At 33.5% G+C, this 21,195-nt stretch overlaps 3 protein-coding genes across 3 annotated transcripts; 2 read left to right on the top strand and 1 right to left on the bottom strand.

The window, feature by feature from the left end:
* Nucleotides 283-1,351, bottom strand: LOC105159111 (zinc finger protein ZAT10-like). The gene has a single exon (XM_011076062.2). It carries the CDS (start codon nucleotides 1,245-1,247, stop codon nucleotides 504-506), a length of 744 nt encoding a protein of 247 aa, XP_011074364.1. The 5' UTR covers nucleotides 1,248-1,351; the 3' UTR covers nucleotides 283-503.
* On the top strand, nucleotides 6,634-11,539 carry LOC105159110 (adenine phosphoribosyltransferase 1). Its single transcript, XM_011076061.2, has 6 exons — nucleotides 6,634-7,027; nucleotides 7,124-7,234; nucleotides 8,338-8,430; nucleotides 9,441-9,590; nucleotides 10,182-10,240; nucleotides 11,250-11,539. Exons 1-6 carry the CDS (start codon nucleotides 6,721-6,723, stop codon nucleotides 11,301-11,303), a joined length of 774 nt encoding a protein of 257 aa, XP_011074363.1. The 5' UTR covers nucleotides 6,634-6,720; the 3' UTR covers nucleotides 11,304-11,539.
* Nucleotides 18,923-20,403, top strand: LOC105159277 (transcription factor bHLH85-like). Its single transcript, XM_011076288.2, has 5 exons — nucleotides 18,923-19,546; nucleotides 19,643-19,879; nucleotides 19,964-20,029; nucleotides 20,120-20,185; nucleotides 20,279-20,403. Exons 1-5 carry the CDS (start codon nucleotides 18,935-18,937, stop codon nucleotides 20,381-20,383), a joined length of 1,086 nt encoding a protein of 361 aa, XP_011074590.1. The 5' UTR covers nucleotides 18,923-18,934; the 3' UTR covers nucleotides 20,384-20,403.

Genomic DNA, 21,195 nt, shown 5'->3' with positions numbered 1-21,195 from the left:
TTTTTTTAAATGCCAAAAATTCAACTTCTTAATATCAGATGCATTTCTTAAACCACATTAATAACAGCCATGCAAGTAGTATTTGGACCGAATGTTACATTTTAAAAAATATTAAAAGTGTTTTAGTATAAATTATTAATGAGCAAGCAAATTTTAAATTTTACCGATATCTTCATTTTTTTTTATTTTCTTCACAACATTTGTAATTTGACTAAACAAATAGAGCCGGATCTCATAAATTTTCGTTTCAGAATCTCATTTATAACCTTGTAAGAAAATTCATCATTTCAAGCCAAGATTTGATTGAACAGTAATAAGCAAACACCTTATATATAATTGATCTACCAGAACAACAAAAAGAATAAATCAATTAAACAATGGCTGGATTTCATTGATTTCTTTCCACTTTCTATTTACACCCAAAAAATTCTTACTAACCAATGATTAAGACAAACCAAAAAACGTATCATTTGTAACTAAATTCTGTGGTTGTGTTGATTTCTTCAAAAGATTTCCAACTTCGCCGGCAACGAAAGACGGGATTTCTTGGCGGGATGGGGGCTTTCAACTTCGTCCTCAACGCCGGAGCTGAACCCCCGCCAGAACTCCGGCAAAGCCGGCAGGTTCAGGTCGAAATCCCGGTGGGTAACAGTGGAGCCCACGCCCTCCGACGAAGTCGTCGTCGCCGCCACGCTGCTCCCTGCTCCCGCGCCTTTGCTGCTCGGCGCGCCGCCTTCGTAGTGGCATCGCTTGTGGCCCCCCAAGGCCTGCCCCGTGGGGAAGCACTTGTGGCAGATAGAACACTCATGGGTCCTCCCGCCGCTACCACCAGTAGCGACGGTGGATGTGGTGGCGGTGGAGGTGGAGGTTGATGTGGGGTTGTCATCCCCGGAACTGAGCTTGCGGTGGCTGGCCTTGTGCCCTCCCAAAGCTTGGTAGGATCCAAACGCCTTATCACAGACGGAACACTTATACACCAACTTAGAAGGATCAGCGGACGCCACCATGGGAATCCGTGGTTGGGGCTGCGATTGCTTAGGGTGAAGGGGCGGAGCGCCGCCTCGAGCAAGCATAACAAGGCAGAGAGCCAAGTACTCTTCTTCAGATGGGGCGTCATCATGAAGGCGGCCGAGGCTGCGAGGGCGCTTGGTCCGCTTGCCCTTAGTCCATGGCTCAAAATAGGTGGCGGCATCGAACTTAAAGGATGGTGGAGGAGCGGTGGGTGAGTTCAAAGCTTCAAGTGCCATTATCAGATCAACAGAAAAGCAGTAATAATTTCCGAAGAAGAAGAGAGAGAGAGAGAGAGTTGAATAGAGAGAAGACTGAGAGAGAGGAATGGTGGAAAGAATAGAGATGTATGTATATATATATATAAGGATTAAGGGGGGAGTGAAGAAGGGGGGATGGAAGGGAAGGGAAGTTGCGTGACAAGAGTGAGGAAAGTAAGACGGTTACTCAACTTAACTTACAATGGAAACAACATAAGATAATGCTAATCTTTGTAAGAAATTAATAAGATATTACTTTAGTTGAGGGGAGAGAGAGAGAGAGAGTAAGTGAAGGGGAGTGGTGGACTGAACTAGGACTGGGCTTTATTAGGACAAGTCAAACTTTCAACGCGCTCTTGTCCTGTCTTGTGAATGCACACAGAGAAGATGACTAATCCTACTACAACACCTACTGTTGGATTAATGATCAAAGTTGTCCACCCGGTTAGAAGGTTGGCTTCTTTTTCGTTTTCCAGTCATGTACATATATAATAAAATGTTTAGGACTGTAGTAGGTGTTGGGATACAAATCTATGTGGTGTCTTAAGATTATGAGACTTATAAAAATGAGATTAATGGTCCCAAGGGCTTATTGGGGTCTCACTTAGTTTAACTTGATTAAAAAAAATGCGCATCTTCAAGTGTTTGGTAATTAATGATTAGACGTCATCCACGTTAAAATTCAAAATAATTACACAGTAAAAATATAATACTCATAGTATAATTGGTGAACGTTTTTGTTTTTGTTTTTTTCTCTTGAAGGTATTAATTATATGAGCAATACAATTAATACAAATTTGTTAATAAAATTGACGAAATCTAGTATGTTAAGAATACGAGTAGGTGCAATGAATGTACTGTAGTGGTTTTACAAATTTGAATGCGCTTTATTTATTTATTTAGTTTGAGTTGAATGCGCTTTATTTAGTTAGCGATGATGAGTTAGTTGTAATAGCAGGCCAGCCATCAAGTGGGGGTTTTCTGACTTTCAACTTTGGTCAGGAGGCGGCGGCGGCGGCGGCTGCTATTGGATTGAAGCTGAAGCTACTTGTTTTCTTACAATACTGTACTAGAGTATACGTATACGTATGTTCATGAATCTACGAATACATGTATTGCATGTTACCAATTGAGGGATGGCGTCACCCTTAATCAACCTCGGAAATATGAAACTATTCAATTCAAAAATACATGTTAACAATATTGACTTTTGGACTGGGTAGTTAGTGGCAAGTGCCTTCTCCCCAATCTCTGCGGAATGCTCAATCATCAATCTCACTTATACAATGTGAGGGTTCTTTTTGGATTTTTATATAAAATAATTAACGCGTGTTTTAATTTTATTTATTATTATGATTTGCGTTGGATCTTTATATAGTGTAAGTCAATTGGTTCAAAAAGAAAAAACTCATTATACTCGTTGGATGGTCTTCAATAAAGGCCTTTCGATACTAAAGTCAATTCGGGAGTTTGAGAGATTGAAAAAAAAACTTGCAAGCATGTATGAAAATTACAAATGTCATATCACTACCCAAAATACATGGGGAATATTTATAGAGTCAGATGTTCATATTTGTTCGGTTCCACGTGTTATTATTCTAAACTCTCAAGTACAAGACCATTGGACAACCTGATTTTCAGTCCCAAATCCGACCAAAAGGGGAGGGGTTTGTTTTGGGAGCTGAGTTAGACATATCCCCGTCATATTATAATAAAATTCTAACATGGCAGAGGAAATTAAACTGTAATTTTTTACTTGAAAATGATATATTCTTATAAATTGAATTAACATATTATAACAAAACCAGCACGACACATATATACTACTTGACCACAAACTTTACAAATCTAATTGTAATAATGTTAGATAATTAAGGTCCTAGATGGAATTAAATTAGGTTAAAGCACATTAAAAGAGAGGCATATGGTTTTTTGTGAACGAGTAACAATAACCATTGACCCGACAAAAACATGTTAGTTATAAAAGCATCAACTACCAAAATAACAATGTGAAAGTATCCAAACAGGATGGATCCTTTTTCCCATTCAAAGCCATCCGACCCGACCCGGTCCAAATTGTCAATATTTGAATCTAACCCCAAACCAAATCTTACGCAAATCTATGTAATAATGTAGAAAGAGTAATTTCATGATTTTTGAAAAAATGAAATTTAGTTGTGTTCTAGAAAGAAAAGAAAAGTAAAAGTAAGTAAAAGAAGAATGGAATAGAAATCCCAAATGTCTTCTAGAAATGTTATTATTATATCTGGTTTTTTGAATGACTAAAATAGAGAGTTTTATAAGTTTTAGGGAGTATTTGCAAAAACTTCTGTTTTTATAAAAAATATTTTTGTAAAGAAAGTTAAAAATGATAGCATAATTAAAAGTGGATAATATTTATAAAAAAATAAAAATTAAATTAAATATTATTCAGCCTAAAAACGCTCGCAAACATCTTCTTAATTAATTATGACCTGTTTGGTAGATACCCAGATTTAATAACAATATTCAATTTGGGGGATGTTTGACCTCGTGCATTGTATGCTTCATATTTTGTGGAACCTTACCACTCCTTCTAGAATATAACTTTGGAAAGCATATGGAACATCCAAGAAACATCCTCAATTTATTTGTAATAAAATTATATATTTATGTATCTCATTTCATGCTTATAATAACCTTATTTATAAAATGTTTCAAAAATTAATACTTACTTTATTAAGTTACTTAAGAATAAAACAATATTCTCTCACTTTAAAACTAATAATATATTGATAAAATCGTCATGTCTCTACCACTTTTTTTTCCTTTTTCAAGAATCACGGTATAAAAAGATTTAAAAATTTTAAAATTTGTCAAATGAATTAAATGCGACACAATCACTATATTAAAAGACAAAAAAATTCTCTAAATAAAAAACAATGCAATCCCTTAAATTATTAAGAAAATGGGAGCCATTAATTATTTTTATTTTCTATTAATTATGTGTAAAATCAAAATAAATTTACAGAATAAAATAAGGAGTAAATATTTAAAAAAAGAAAAAAAAAAGAAAATGAAGGGAGCACAGAAAATGTGGTGCACCTAGGTACGAGAAGTGGAAAACACCTGTGTTGAGTCATTGGTTTCAGAAGGGGACCAGTGAGAGTAAAGTTTAGCTAAGCAATGACTTCATAGTAATATTCTTATTATTATTATCATTATTATGCCTCCCAACCCAAACTATAACATAAATGCTATGCTGACGACACTGTCACTGCACTGCACTCAACATTAGTGATAACAACCTATGTAACAAATCTAGGAGCTTCAACCACTATACATTGAATTAGGTCTAAACTAACACCCTTTGTTATATCTTAATGTCCACATTTTTCTACATGTATAGTAAGTAAGGCAATCTTTATACCTTCCCACATTTTATTAAATCTTTTTTAAATTTATATAAATGTTATATCTTATTTTCAAAATAAAGTTTGTAAACATTTGAATAAAATAAAATTATGAAGTTTATAAGATATTAATAATTGATGCAGAATAAACTAAGGGCAAGCAATTTGACAAGTTTCGAACTATTAAGTGTTTTATTCTGTTCAGCCCCAAAGTCCTTCTTACAATGATTGAAGCCTTATTTATACTATCCAGGACATTTAATACGCAGGGGGTGGGGGTTAAAATGTATCCCTCCATTACCTATATTCATATGAACAACTATAAAAATGTGTGGTCCTTGAATGTCTCTTTGGTCCTCGGCTATTTTTAGCCTTCAACATTAATGACAAGTTTTGTAATTAATTTTAGTACGCAAAGAAATACGCCCAACCCAAATGTCGGCTTGGTTCACGTGGAAGTCCAATTCACATGAGGTGCACGAGGCCTAAACAGGAGTAGCCCCTACGGCTCGGATACCCGCGCCTGGACTTATGGGAGACTAGGCCACAATCAACACCCATCAGCCTAAGGAGTTTAGGTGCTGGCCAAAAAGAAGTTCTAATCTCACAACCTCATTGTGTAGAAATTTTATGAAACACACAACACCCTATTAAGTGAGGTAATAAATATCTGAGCGTCCTGACAAAATGATATAATCATCAACTTGTATACAAGACTAGGAGCAAACAAACTTGGTACAGATTCATGAATCTCCCTGCCCCTTGCTCTTTACATAATTTTGCAGGTTCATGAATCATTAATCTTCTTTTTGCATCCACAACATCACCTACATTTAATTAAATCACACACACACACATACTTGTTTTGTTTCAACCTTTTGTTCAATTACAATGACATTTATTATATAATTATTCTATTACAGTATTAAAAGAGTAATAAAACATATAATTATTCTAACACATATATCGCAAAAGCACCCTTGAACTATTGTTTGTACCAATTACACCCTCCCTTAGCTGATGTGGCAGATTTTAAATGTTTATTGGGACGCACGCACGCTATGTTTTAAAACATTTCAAATAAATATATATCAGTTTATTGCTGAAAATGAAAAGATTTTTTCTTTTTATTTATAATTTCTATTTTTAATCTGTTTAAATTAAAATTTATGAGCATTTTTCGATGATAGATGGGCTTTTATATTCTTTTCCAACATGATTAATGATAGATGGATCTCACGGATTAGCAAAACCACCCCTCCTTTATATATTAATTCCAAAGTAATCAAATTAATGCAAAAATGTTGAAATGGGTAGAAATTTGTCACATCAGCACGAGCAGGAGGGTAAACTGTTATAAATAATAGTTGAATCGGGGTGGTTGCAAGTTGAATGTTAATTTAGGGGGTGTAGTGTAATTAACTTTGTTATATCAAGGATTAATTGCACTTAGCCCCATGTAAAAATATAAAATTATACTTTCTTTGAAAAATTAAAATTAAACTTACACCTTTTTTAAAAAATTAACCATTTATACTTGATCCGTTTTTGTTGGTCTTTGAACCAAAAATACTGAAGTTACAAAAAGAATAAATAAAATTCCAACTTTGCTCTTGTATGACATTCTCAGTATATTTTTATACTTGTAAAGAGATAAATAATATATATATATATTTATTGAGGCTAACGTCATTATATTTTTTTTTCTTATAAATATGAAATTATTATATAAAAATATCAAATGAGGAGTAAAATTAAAGATATATGTATTTTTTTGCTAGCATCAATATTTTTCATCCAAACCTAACGAAGGGAATATAATTAAACAATTTTTTTTTAAATGGTGTGCAAATATAATTTTTAACTTTGTTTAGAAGAAAATATAATTTCATAATTTTATAGGAGTGTAAGTGCAATTTACCTAATAGTTCTCATATTCAAAGTCCTTTTTATGCTATCTAACAACCAAAAACAAGAACATAACAACAAAGGTCTCGCTCCCCATCCTCAAAAAATCCTTATCCCTCGGTTTACCCTTTCTTCCTCTTTAAATACCACTCATGTCCACTCTACCTACACTCTCACCCCAAAAAATCCTCGAGGCTAAAATTGTCTCACACTGCTATTTCTACAGCGCCAATTCGGTCAAACCCAGTTTCTTCCTTCCCAACCCCCACGCCACCGCTGCGAGGAGCAGCAGAAGAGTGAAGCAGCTCATCCACCGCGGCGCAACTGGTGGCGCATCCGCACCGGCAGGGCAGCCAATGAGCGTAGCACACATGGCATCCTCAAATGTTGACGGAACAGACGATCGTATCTCTCGGATCTCCTCTACCATCCGGGTCATACCCGATTTCCCCAAACCAGGTGACACTATTTAATCTAAACGTACGGGTGGTTTCATATACGCGGAACATATCAGTGAGCTGAAGTTTATTTTGTTTAAAAAAAAATTGTGCACAGGGATTCTGTTTCAGGATATAACAACGTTATTGCTTGATCCCAAGGCATTTAAGGATACGATCGATTTGTTCGTTGAGAGGTATAAGGACAAAAACATCAATGTTGTTGCGGGTAAGCTGCTTTTTGTTTCGATTGCGTTTTTGTTTTCTTTTTACTTGAGCAATGTGTTTCCATATTTTTAGACTTATGTTGGTATAAGCTATGGAAATTAGGCTGTGGAAACATGTGCTGGAGCAACTTAAAGGCCAATTATAATTAAATGGTCCCTAAATTTAAGTTTTTTGTACCAATTTCGTATTTAATGTTTAGTTTCGTGTCTTTATAGACCCTAATGTTTGAATTATGCTCCATTTCAGGCCTTTGAATCAATTTGATGAAATCTGAGGGTAAAAATTGTATATATGTAACAAGAAATTATCAAGTAAAATATATTAGTCTAACAATTAAACTTATAAAAGCATTGTAAAATTAATATTTATAGAAAAATCGTAAGATTTTTTAAAAAAGAGTAACATAGTATTTATTACAATAAAAGTTCTACTTACGACAATCGTCTTTTAATGTGAAAGCATTTCAGTGAATTAAAATCTGTTAAGATTTTCTTTATTTGAAAAACACTCAAAATCTATAGTGTCCGACTGCAAAATTAATTTGAAAAATTCGAACGATAGTTTTTTAAGTTCAGACCTTTATTATGAGAATATAGGGTATTTTGAATTTGCAAAATTTTTTCATAATCTTATCTTGAATAGCTTAATTTATAAAATTCTGAACTTAATTGCTGAACTAAGGATTATTAGTAATATTTGCTCTATGTTTTATCTTTTATGTTTTCTGGTAGACCTTTTGACAACTTGGTTACTCAGTGAGGTGGAAGCCTTTTGCAATTAGTTGGCATTTTGGATGTTTAGATAATGAGCTAAAACATGTCGTTCAGTGGATAATAGAGGTGCCTTTAATCCATCGATTTTGATAAAAATTAAAAATGAATAATAGGAGACTGTTTAGGAACCACATAGATAAAATCTTTAATTGTTGAGGATTGGAATTGTGTAAGCCAGCTGCATTAAGTGAGTGGGTTTAATTAGGAATAGTTAGCCCAATAATTTGTACCAATCTTAAAGTTGGTCTCCGATTCATTTTTCATGCATAATTAGACATATTTAAGTGCGTAAATTTATAATGACCTTTCAACACCATGAAATTTGATGCAGGTGTAGAGGCAAGAGGTTTTATATTTGGTCCTCCAATTGCATTGGCTATTGGGGCAAAATTTGTTCCTATGAGAAAGCCCAAAAAATTGCCTGGTATGGCTTATACTCATTTTCTAATTCATTCAACTGATTCTAAATTTCTAATAATTTGTTCGTCATTTTCATAAATTATGTGCATAACTTCTTTCTAATCATTCAACTAGTTTGCTCCCTTACTTTCCCTGCACTCCTTGTTGCACTGAAAGATTGGAGAAGTGGAATTTTGGCATGATTGTTTACTTTATCGATCTTTAGATCATATGTATTACATATACATTTATCTTATAACTTTGCGGCTTTCTATTCATGAGTTCTGATTCACCACTTTCAAGCAACCAATGGGGATGTCCATGTGCATTGTTTCTTAAAGATACATGTTTATTCCAAGTTCTGGTTTCCTTGGCACTTTATTTACCTAAAACCGTCTTGGTTAGTATATTAAACTTTGTGCTCGTTAAGATGAAACATAACAATGGAAAACCTGATGTAAGAAAGGCCCTGTTTTTGCCTTTGAAATGAGATAATGAGAAGTAATCTGAAAATTGCAGGCAGGTGAAATGAGGTTAATCAACAATTTTATGGAGTACAAGTTTAACATTATTTCATAACATGTAACTCCACTTCATATGAATCTTTATTTGAGGTATGGTAACTGTTGTGATATTGTAAAATATTTAAAATTTGATCATTTAAGGTACTATCTATATCACATTCAGTGCATGTTATTCTTACTGCTTCAGCGCGACTCTTGGTGTGACAGTGCCTTGTGTTTTGTTGTCTGTTGAATATTCGCTTGCCATTGCTTCATAAACTTATTGTCTGCTCATCTTGACAGAAGAAATCAATGCTTTAAAAACTACTAGAGTTCTTGAATTTTGTAGATATCTTTTTGCGTATTATATAATATGGAAAATATTTACAGTTTCTTTTCTTAGTAATCTCACGTTTCTATGAACTTCAGAGGTGTGATTATGCTAACATAGTTTGAAATGTTCTACATGAGCAGCTTTTGCTTTATTAGTTAACGGGTTGCACTGAATACTTGACCACTGTTATCCTGTCAGGGGAGGTAATATCAGAAGAGTACTCTTTGGAGTATGGAACTGACACGATGGAGATGCATGTTGGAGCTGTACAACCTGGAGAACGTGCAATTGTAGTAGATGATCTCATTGCTACAGGGGGAACCTTAAATGCAGCAATCCGCCTGCTTGGTATGGCTCTTTATTTCTACTGGAGATGTATAGTTCGTATGTTCTTTAATTTTCTTCTTCAATAATAGTAATGACTGAAGAGCTTGCATGTTATCCATGGAACATCAAGCAAAAAGTTCGATCTCTCTGAAACAAGAAACGTGAAAAAATAGAATATAGTAGAATAAATAAATAAATTGTTATAAAAGATTTGCATACTCCTTATGAATATCGTGTTCCTTTCTAAGTCTTTTTTTTTTATATATTGAGATTTAGTTCTTTGAAGCGTGAGTAATTTAGAAAATATTGAGATTTAGTTCCTCTCTGTCTCTATTCTCCCCCCCCCCCTTTCTTTAAATCAAGTGGCTATTACATGGTCAATTTTAAAATCTGCGTGGATAATTTGAAATTATTTGTGTTTTTACTTTAAGAAAAATATATTGTTGGCTCTACAAAATTGCTTCTAGTTTTTTCCCTGGATGCAACATGGTTAGTTGTTACATTTATACCTCAAGAGGTACCAATTTCAGGGGTGAAAATTTTAAGCTAAGAATGACCACTAACATACTTGGATGCTAATAAATGTCTAAGCTGGTTTATATTGTATTGCAGAGCGCGTTGGAGTCACTGTGGTTGAATGCGCTTGTGTAATTGAATTGCCGGAACTGGAGGTATGAAACTGCACTCCTGATCAAGCCATGCTAAGGACATACTTATATATATTTGTTGTGTAAGGTGCTAGCTAATTGTACATGTGGGTAAAGCTAAAATCTTTAGTTTCCTTGTATCTCACGAAACACACCCATCCTATTCTCCAAAAGGTAGTCTGAATAGAAAGACATTGCATTTACTGCTAACATGTACAGACCTACATTGCAGCAAAGTGTTACACTGTAGTGCATAGCAAAAACCTCACTTTTCTTCTAAGTTACTGGTTGTGTTTGTCTCATGCAGCCAAAATTTGATTGTAAACCTACCTATGCAGCTCAAAATTAGATATTGTAGATCTGAACGTTCATTATCCACAAATTTATGTGAAGATGGTTAAGCTGTATTGAGGATGGGACAATTAAACATCTCATGGAGAATAAGAGGGCAGTCTTACAGGCAACACAGTCACCCTCCCCTTCACACCCTTTTCCAGTTACCAGTTCACTCAAAATCATGGAGAGGCATGCCAAGATTGGGCTAATCCATGGCATCATAGATAAAGCTTCCAAACTTGATGTATATCTATCCAAACAGTCCAACTTGAGCCAGTCTAGATAAAAACGAAAAGAAAAGGTCAATAGGACCGAACAAGTGGTTGAGGTAGTCGAGCATGGGATAATGGTGTATGGCATGGGTGTTCTATGCTGAGGCAAAGGTTTTGGGGGGTGATGGACATTGGTGACTAGCTAATGTTCTACTGGTTTCCCAAGCTTCATTATGATAGCCTTGAAGGTAAGGCAGATACGGAGTTCTGTTCAGTGAAGGATGGCCGTGAGAAGTCTATACTTAAAGATTTAGTTAGCCATGCTCATGTTGCTTGTCTATGGTGCTTTACTGTGTTGGGTTCTGATCTGCAGAATTTAACTTCAGTATTTGCATGAAAGAAAAATGGCATTGGTCGTATCTCTTGCTGTAACCATGGTGTGTAAAATTTATGTAGTCTGATTGATGATTTTCCCTTGGTTCCAGGGTCGGGTCAAGTTAGGAAACAAGCCGCTGTTTGTTCTTGTGAGCTCAGCTTGAGGATGACAATCAATGGGAAGAATAATTGCTACTTCACCAATCTTTTCATCTTGTTAGCTTGTGCTTAATCCTTTGTATTGGATATTAAAAAATTTAATGCATCAGCCTGCATGGTCTGGAGAAACTGCTTGTATCCGGGATGATATCCAAACCCTTTGTCCATTGGCAAACGGGCCGGAGTTTGTGATGCTTATGGAAAGACTCTTTGTGTGAAATAACCCATATTTTTTTATTCCTGTGAGTCCTCTTTTAATTTTTATTAGATGGGATTAATGTGTGATTGATTAATGCATGATTAAATGTTGGATTTTTAAGGATAAGGGATGTTGTGTTCCTTGCATTTTATAAATGTTTGGTAATTATATGATTATTTAACTATATTTTTATTCTTATGGACAAAATTATCTTTTCATTTTGTCCCCAAGGTAAGACAAATGGTTTTTGCAATAGTTTTTCTGCAGGAGAAAAATGATGATCGGAAAGATGAGATGGGGATATGGGCGTCACAGTAAAAACTGGCGAACATAACAGTGCATGGGCGCCGACTGCCGACGGGAAAGGACAGGTGACGGTGGGAAGATTCTAAGAGAGTGGAGATAAATAAAAAAGTGGGGAAAAAAGAGAAAAGGTGTTGAAAATATGGTTGTCGGCGACAATTGTTGTCTTGACCTCTGCTGTTCCACTGGCAGAGCAAGAGTAATTGGTTCTTAAACTAATGAGTTGAATGCGGGTAGAATAGTGAATAGTGAATAGTGCTACTATCTTGGTACAAAGACACCTCCATAGGTGGGTTTGCAATCACCCTTTTATCACTTTCTATACACAACTTGTTACATAAAATACGAACCCAACATTTTGAAAGTAAGAGACATTATCGTACTTGATAAATGGGACCTAATTACTTTTCTCCTAGCCAAGGCCCTACGGATTCATCTCAATTTTTTTCATTTTCATAGCTCGTAATTAGCTCAAAAAAGATAAAAACATTTTTAAGCATCAATTAATACCGACTATTGGTTAAATTATTATTTGACCATTATTGCCTTTGACTTTAAGCATCATCATCGCGTTAAAAATATAAAAATGGTCGGACAGTTAAGGAAAACATGAAAAGTCCAAAGGTTGAAGTTCAACTCTTGCATAAATTTCTACTGCTAATGATTTCTATGCAAAAATGTACCCTAATTTATGGCTGCCGACACTTCTCGCCCTCTCTCACTCTCACTATATATATCAATTTCTTCCATGTCCTATTTCATTTTTAATGAATGAAGGATCATTCTACCATGAACATCGGAGATATGCTTCGATTAGTCTTATGCCATCCGGTGCAGATTCTCCACGACATCTACCTCCACCCCAAAAACTATTTAGCAAGAGTTCAAATTTATACCTTTTTAGAGAATTTTTCATTTACAACTCTACTTCTTCTGGTGGGGAAATGAGCAGCAAATTCTTATCCCAACAAAATATTACATAAAAACAAATCATTTTATTCTCCATTCAGCATTCTGTATAATTTATTGAAAAATACACTCTAGTAATATTTTGTACTTCTAAACAGTAAATGTAATATATATATAAAGTTAGAAGAGTATAGCTTAAATGAAATATTCTACTCAAACTATTGTTGATGGTCGAAAATTTATATAAAATATTGAATGAGGTGTAAATTTTTAGAGGATGACCAAAAATAATTAACACTAATTCTTGTGTGTAATACATCATAATTGAATATAGTAAACCTATCACGATATGCTTCAATCTTATTTTCATTTGATCTAGGGTAAATTACAGCGGACTTTCTAAGGTTTGTCATAATTACAAAAATCTCCCTGAAATTAACAATTGTCAAATAAACACTCCCTCGTAGCAATACATTGTAGAGGATATTTGTTAAACGATGATTCAAGATGAATATTTATAATTTTTCAAACAACAATAAATATTTATAATTATGATAATTTTAAAAGAGCCCATTATAATTACCTCTGATTTATCCAGTGCTCTTACAAAGAATCAAGATGTTAATTAGCTGTAGAAAGCTCTGTCCATCATTGATTATCACACGTTAAAAAGGTCAAACCTTAAGCAAGTTCAAGAATTAATGTAATATTTGCATTAATTGTACCGACCTTTGACACATGCTGTAGTAGTTCATAAATAAAATAATAAATATCATGATCATAAATTAAATAAATAAATAGGAAGATAGAAATAAAATATTATTATCTTTTTCAGCTTTGGACCTTTGAGTTCATTTAATTATGCATATGTGCTAGTCCATATAAGTCAGCCAACAGCAAAAAATATAATACACTTTGCACCATCCCTCCCTATATTCAAATGTGGAATGGCCCCTTTTTCTCATGCCCTTTGCATTTAATTAATAGTTAATCAACTTTATTAATTTTGCCCTTTCAATTTATTATCTGACTCGTTTAAGAGACCCAAAAAAATACTGAATAAGCACTGAACTGGCATTATATAAGATAATATTTTTAATATATCACAATAAGGAAGTAGCTTGAACAAAATGTACTATAGTAAAAAAATTAAAAAGGTATTAATAATATTTAAAGAAAATATATGATGGATCGGACTCAATAACATTTGAGAAAATAATTGAACGAGTCGTCTCCAACTTTCAAAGAACTCAATGTCGGTAAAAATACTTTATTTTTTAAAGTACAGAATTTTAACTCAGATAATATGTCTCAAAACGGGCAAAGTTTCCATACTAGCTAAGAAAACTATAAACCTCAGCCCAAAAATACCTTAACATACTAGCAACAACATGCTAAAATATAAGGCCTAAATGAAAACTACAAAAATATAAAAATTAAAATTAAAGAATAGCATAGACAAGGATTGAAAGGAGGGAATTCCACAAGTAAAGGTGGTCTCTTAGGATTATAGTATGAGGGATGGGATTATTTTCTAAAATAATCTGCAATTCCTTTTGGGTCCCTAAGAATATTTAAAATGATATTAAATTTGGGAACTTATTAAGTTGTTATTATTCATTAGAGAATTATATAAATATTTTAGTCAGCTCTTGATAAAATTTAAAAGGACAATTGAGTTGCATGTCTATAATTAGTTGAAAGGGATGGCTCAAAAACCTATCTCCTCCATCACCTAATTGCAAAATTATTGTTATTATTTATTTTAATTGATCCCTAATTAGGCGCTGAGTAAACAACTGCTGTAAAGCTGGTATTAAATTATATTTAAAACAATTTTAATTATTATAATAATTAATTATGGCCTTAAGACTCTTAATATTTTAATAAACATGGCCTTAGTTCCAGCTCTTTAGTGATTAGAGAAGTCAATGTTCTGGGGGAAAAAAACAACCTAATATTCATTATTTTTTTAATTAACGTCAAATGCAGTCATTATCACTCATTTAATTATGATTTAAGTCTTAATACGTGTTGATCGCAGAAGTGGGGTTAATATCGATGTTAATCAACTATTTATCTCTTGTTTATATATATTTTTTATACGGTACTCACTCTAATTAATTATACAAACATTTATTTCATTCTTAATTGTTTAATAAACTGCATGCGTTCCTTAATTAATTAGGGTTTTAGTGTATTGCAAAATATTTAACTTGCCCGGATGAACGTCAAAGTTGCAAATAAATGAATAAAATAAAACTTAACTATATATACATTTTCTTGTATTGGAATAATTGGTCTTATAGTTATGTTTATTATTACATTAATAATGCATAACCCAGTTAATTAAAATTAATATGGTGACTTTAGTGCGTGTAAATTGAGATTAAAATTGCATAATAATGTCAAAGACTGTCTAGAAGATTAATATATTTTAGTATAGAGTTATGAGTCAAATTAAAAGCCTGCAACTGAATAATTGATTAATTAATTTAATTGAAAGGGTCGGCTGCCCACCCTATAAATATATTATTATTATTATTATTATGTTTTAATTTAATCCATCATATTAAGACATATGTAACTATCAATAAGGTAGGTAGGTAGGAACTGTGACTTGGAAATGTTTGGTAGTTAACTTGATGCCAAGTCATTAATATTGCTAATTATAATTGGCTTAAGTACTATACATTTTAGAGTATATTTCCTTTTTCTTCTCACCCAGAAAATAATGATAAGCGAGTTTATTAAATCGCTTTTTGAATTAAATTACTTAAAAAAAAATTTAATTTGTTAATCATAATAATATCATTTTTTAAAACTTTAAAGTTTGAGTCGACTTATAAATTCGTGCTCATAAGTTTGAGTCCTATCAAACTTATGAGTATTTGTCTCATTTTATGTGAATTTATTATAATTTAATTTATCATTTTTAATTATATCGATGTAATAATCAAAACGGTTATTGTTCAATCATTAGATTATTAATATAATTATGTAATTACCACTAATAAAAAGATAATATATGGAAAGAGAATAATAAGTAGGACAGGTGGCAGAATGTGCTGAGTGCGCGTGGCAGAAAGGTAGTTTGATGGGAGGGACAAAGATTAGCTGTTATATATGGGTAATGCCCATCCATCCACCACCCTCTGATTTTAGTTTAAGGTGCTAACCTGGGATTGATGGATGAGATGGCCGACAACATCACCCCACAAATATATGCCCAAACACAGTCGTGCAAAGCAGCCCAAAACTTCCCCTCTTTTTTCCTTTTTCTTTTTTTTCATTTTTGTGGAATGAACAAAATCTGATTTTTTTGGATTATTAATCTCTTTCTTCAGTGATTGGATGTAGGGTTAGATTTTATTCCCTGCGCTTTGCATTTTTCACAACTATTTCTTCTTCTTCTTGTCATTGGATGGTGCGCCACCCTCCCCCACAACTCTTGCTTCATTTCATTAGGGTAGATGTAGAGGATTAGTAAGTTAAATCTCTTTATAGCTTTGTTTGGACGGATGAGTTTAAATTATTAAATAAATTTGAAATTATTATAATATCATTAATTACGGCTAAAAAATTATTTAAGTGACAAGGTTAAAAATAATAAATTATCATGATTGTTCTCTTTAATATTAAGCCCTGTTTACTTTAAAAATTGTATTGTTCTCTACTTGGATCGCACAACCATATAACCTTACGATCATCATTGACGTAATCGTCCAAGTGTTTTTGCTGAGGCGACTCCAACCCCTCTAACATGTTTTGTGATTATAAGACGATATCAATCATGATCATTAAGTAAATGGTGTATCACATAGTAGAAGAAAGGTACTTATTCACCTTTTTCATTTTTGATTTATTTGTAAACTTTTCACGTCAGTTATAATCAAACTTATAGTGTATGAGTTATAATTTGAACGATAATATAGAATTGTTATGCTAATCATAAAATTTTATCCAAAAAAATAAAAATAAAGAAGATGAAGTTCAGAATGAGATTATGTAAAGCGCAAAGTTGAATGAACTAATAAAGTAGAGCAACATCACACATGAATTTGTAGAGAGACACAAATTATATAAATGAAAAGAATCAAAGCACGTACTAGCTAGGACTATAATCAAGATTCAATTACTCCAAAATAGCCACGTACTCCCAATTTGATATTCTACCAGCTACTCATCTCCCAAAAAAAAAAAAAAAAACTTAAATTCATATCTTATTTATTGTGTAAGACATAATTTTTCAAATAAATACACTAATAAATGACCAGTCTAGTGATCAACGAGTTAGTTTCTAAAATGTAACTTTTATCAATGTGCAGAGTTCAAAATTGAAGTCGTGGCTTAATGTCATAAATTGAATTTGTCTTATTTGAAATGTGAAAACAGAATACCTGTATTTAAATTAAAAAATATATTTTTATTTTTTTTTTAAGGAAAAAGAAAAAGAAAATCTTGATGTATTGTACTTGGGATTGGAAGAGTCTACAACGCGTGGAGCGGGAGAGACGGCGGAATCAAAGGTGATAAATTTGGACGTAATAGGGCTAAGTTCAGGTAATCTCAAAGGCTTTTCACGAACTCAAACTTAAAGTCGTGTTTTAAATAAAAAAGATATCACAGCTGGGAATTGTTTCTTTCACAGATATTGTTGTGTTTCTACAGAACAATATTCACGATTCCATTTCCTCTTCCTTCAATAGAAAAAAATATTAAATTCATCTTTTAATATATATATATAGGAAATAATATTTAGGCTGTCTACTTGTGAAAATCTTATAAACAAGTGTGGAAGCTGATACTCTAATCATGGAAAATGAGATATTGTTATTGTGCAATGCATCGCTAAATTATGGGTAGATTACATCCACTCTCTTTAATGTTAGGTTTAATTGCACAAAAACTACAAAAATATCACTTGATAGGGTATCAATGTAATTTAGTTTAAGAGGGTGTTGTTGAAAATTAAATTATGTTCTAAACAAAGGATATAGTTGTAATTTTACAAATATAAAACAATATTTGTGTAGTTAGATATAACCTTCAAGTGTTGATATTAATTATCCTTCTAAGTTGCTTCAATCATAACTACATGTTTTAGATTCCATCATACTATAAAATCTTGTATACATTGAGTTACATAAAGAGCAAGAGGCTTTGTTCTAGTGTAAGATTTAACAAGTTATGCATTCAAATTTCACTAGTATGAATGTTTCTCTATTTTTATAATATTTTTTTATTTTGTTCATAGTTTATATTATAGTTTCTTATTTATTTACTTCATCCCAACTTATTTGAAATTTTATCAATCTCTAATTTTGATGCATCAAATATCCGGAATTTAAAACATAATAAAATTACGTTAGTAATCATTACACCATTTATTTATTTTTTTGTGAAATCTCAGTTTTATCAATCAAATAAGGTCAGATTGGCTGAAATTTTTCCAATTCAACTAACACAAGTTGCTAAGTTTTAGCTGTTTTATCCATGTGAAAGAAAAGAGAGTGATAAAGCCTTACCCAACCAAGTGAATGAAGTTGAAGATGCACGAGGTTTCATGTCAACTTTGATTACACATAGGTTAGGTTTAGGGTATGTAAGGACAAAGACCGAGTTTATCGCTTAACCTGTCGGATTTCAGCTAAGTTAGGAGGAGAATGCCTTATACTCATCCTCACGATCATAAGGCCGTCTTTCCCACCCTTTCATTAATCCACAAACACACAAACAACTCCACGTTCTTCCAATCACAAAATTTTCAATCTTTTTTTTCTGCTCTTTTTGACCTCTCACTCTCATCCATCAATCGTGTCTCAACAGTACTGTTGATGATGATCATAATTAGGAACAGACGACAGTTAACATCTTCTCATCAGTCCTAATAGCAACTTTAAGCCCATGATTGCATGTACTTTAATTTGATCCCCCTCATGAGTTGTACTTGGCCTGTTTCTTGGACCCACCAGTGGACTCTTGAGGTTAGTTACAAAGAAGTAGGACAAAACCCCCTTTAAATATTAATTTGGTATATTACAAAGATAAAATCATTACAATAAGTGAAGTCAATCCCCTCACTCCCTTGTCTTGAGGTATATATATATATGTTGCTCATTTTTATGTATTTGCCAGGCCTGTCTTGTGTACCTATATTCACATATTAGTGTCTAAAGCTTCTCTTGTTTGGGCTTCCTTAATTTCTTCAAATTAAGTAAGGAAATGGAGGCCATTGGAGCTTTTCTTGATGAAGAGTGGGAGTCATTGAGCAAACTGTTTTCCTGTGAAGATTCATCAGATTTTCAGCTTCATTTTGATGGCAGCAACTTGTTCTCGGGCAACGGTGATAGCCCGTCTTCGCCCATGATGTTTGCTGCTGCTGAGAATGTGGCTGCTGCTGATGGGAGTCTGTTTTTCCCTCTTGACACTAATTTCTATTGTGTTTCACAAGAGAGCAGCAACAGCAGCGAGAATGATAGCGGCTGTTTCACCTGTCCGGTGGACGTAAACCACCAGGCTGCCAATGGTGTAAGCTTCGTTCATGATTTAACCAATGACTCATTTGAGTCAATGGGATTTTGCACTATGGATGGCGGGAACGATAGCTTAATGCTGCCTGTTTTTCCTGATGATTTGATGGAAGAGGTTGTTCAGTTGAAGGAAGACATTCATATCGACCAAATGGGCAGTGTTGGAATTCAGCCTGTAGACAACGGTGAATCTATGCTGCAGCTCAAGAAGAAGTATGAAGCAGCCGAAATCCAGACTCAGGACAAGGGATGTGATAATTCATCTGATCAAAGTCCTAAGAAAAGACCTCGGGTTTCAAGAGATGTAAGAATACAAATTAGTATTACTTCTCCAACAATGATAATTATCCTGCAGGCATCTTTGTATCTCATGGATTATGATCATGATTTCTTGATACAGGCACAAAAAAATAAGAGACCTCCCGTGTCGAAAAAGAACAAGAAAGCAATGCAAATTAGCAATGAAGAAGAAGAAAACTATGTTGGAGGTAATGGGCAGAGCTCAAGCCCCTGCAGCTCTGAGGAGGACTGTTCCAATGCTTCCCAAGAACTCAACGAATCCAAACAATCGGCCTCAAAAGGCAAAGCAAAGGTCACCAGGGGTGCAGCAACTGATCCTCAAAGCCTTTATGCAAGGGTAAAAACAATTGCATCTCAAAATCCAGGTCTTTCTATCATGAATGCATATGGCTTAATCTGATGCATTTTTGTCGTATCTCAGAGAAGGCGAGAACGAATTAATGAGAGACTGAGGATCTTGCAGAATCTTGTTCCCAACGGAACAAAGGTACTAAACACGATCGATCATTAGCAACACTTGCATTATTTTAAAAAACCTGTAAAGTTCTTGTCTGATCTTTGCAATGACTTGGACCAGGTTGACATTAGCACAATGCTGGAAGAGGCTGTCCACTACGTAAAGTTCTTACAGCTTCAAATCAAGGTACATTTTCTTGATCTAATATTGTTGTCTAGTTTAGGCCATAGGATCTTATTACACGTTGGATCCTAATTTTACATGTTTCTCGTTTTGCAGTTACTAAGTTCGGATGATCTATGGATGTATGCTCCCATTGCTTACAATGGAATGGACATTGGGCTATACCAGAAGGTTCTTCCAAATCTATGGCCTCACAATTAAGCTAACAACAACCAGAACGGACAGTAAACGCTGACTTATAAACCAAAACAACTGTAATTCTAATCAGGAGGGGCTGCTAACTCTCATTATTTTGTACAAACAAAGCAAGAAAAACGAGCTGAAGCCTTTGCCGTTGGTCAGAATACCTGTATCTATCTATTCAGTATAAATGTACGTTACAACATCATCAGAAATACGTACATTTGCCCGTGTACGTATACGGTACCATTGCACGTGGCATATAGGAATCTAGAGGCTACCTCTCATCAAATGATGGATCCTGCAATTCTTCAATGTACGGCAGTGCATAATCATGAATTATTTCTTTTTTTTTTCCATTTTTTTTTTGGGTTAATTATCGTCAACTCTGTGCTTTGCTACATATGTTAATTTACTGGAAAAACAATTCTTGCAATTGTTCTTGGAACTGAGTTCAACATAACCATGTTATACTGTACAATATGTAAATATGTTTTTTTTCCAAAAATATTGGCAATTCGGATATTGTCATATTTTCTATTTTTTTTTTGTTACAAGAAATTTGGGTGATTTAGATTTCCACCAATACTACAGAATAGATACTAAACGGACACAAAATAGGGATGAAAATAGGGATGGCAATAGATTCAAGTTAAATACGAATTTGCACTGTTTGGGATGAGTTATAAGCCTTAATCGGTATTTTGGGCGCTGGACTTTGAGTCTTTAGTGTTTCGGAACAGACTTAACCCAAATTAATAGCTTTTATTTATTTATTTTTAATTTTTTTACTTACTTCTATAAAACATATTTTATACATATATGAAACGTTA

Source organism: Sesamum indicum, linkage group LG3 (genome assembly GCF_000512975.1).
Source record: "Sesamum indicum cultivar Zhongzhi No. 13 linkage group LG3, S_indicum_v1.0, whole genome shotgun sequence".
NCBI classification, from domain to species: domain Eukaryota; kingdom Viridiplantae; phylum Streptophyta; class Magnoliopsida; order Lamiales; family Pedaliaceae; genus Sesamum; species Sesamum indicum.
Note: the sequence above shows the minus strand (reverse complement) of the source record. Positions and strands in the feature narration are given on the sequence as shown.

Excerpts from the sequence above, each read along its gene's own strand:
- LOC105159111 (XM_011076062.2), bottom strand. The coding sequence starts at position 1,247 with ATGGCACTTGAAGCTTTGAACTCACCCACCGCTCCTCCACCATCCTTT.
- LOC105159110 (XM_011076061.2), top strand. The coding sequence starts at position 6,721 with ATGTCCACTCTACCTACACTCTCACCCCAAAAAATCCTCGAGGCTAAA. Across the intron at positions 7,235-8,337 it reads AAACATCAATGTTGTTGCGG|GTGTAGAGGCAAGAGGTTTT; the intron begins GTAAGCTGCTTT and ends AATTTGATGCAG. Across the intron at positions 9,591-10,181 it reads TGCAGCAATCCGCCTGCTTG|AGCGCGTTGGAGTCACTGTG; the intron begins GTATGGCTCTTT and ends ATTGTATTGCAG.
- LOC105159277 (XM_011076288.2), top strand. The coding sequence starts at position 18,935 with ATGGAGGCCATTGGAGCTTTTCTTGATGAAGAGTGGGAGTCATTGAGC. Across the intron at positions 20,030-20,119 it reads TTGTTCCCAACGGAACAAAG|GTTGACATTAGCACAATGCT; the intron begins GTACTAAACACG and ends GACTTGGACCAG. Across the intron at positions 20,186-20,278 it reads TCTTACAGCTTCAAATCAAG|TTACTAAGTTCGGATGATCT; the intron begins GTACATTTTCTT and ends CTCGTTTTGCAG.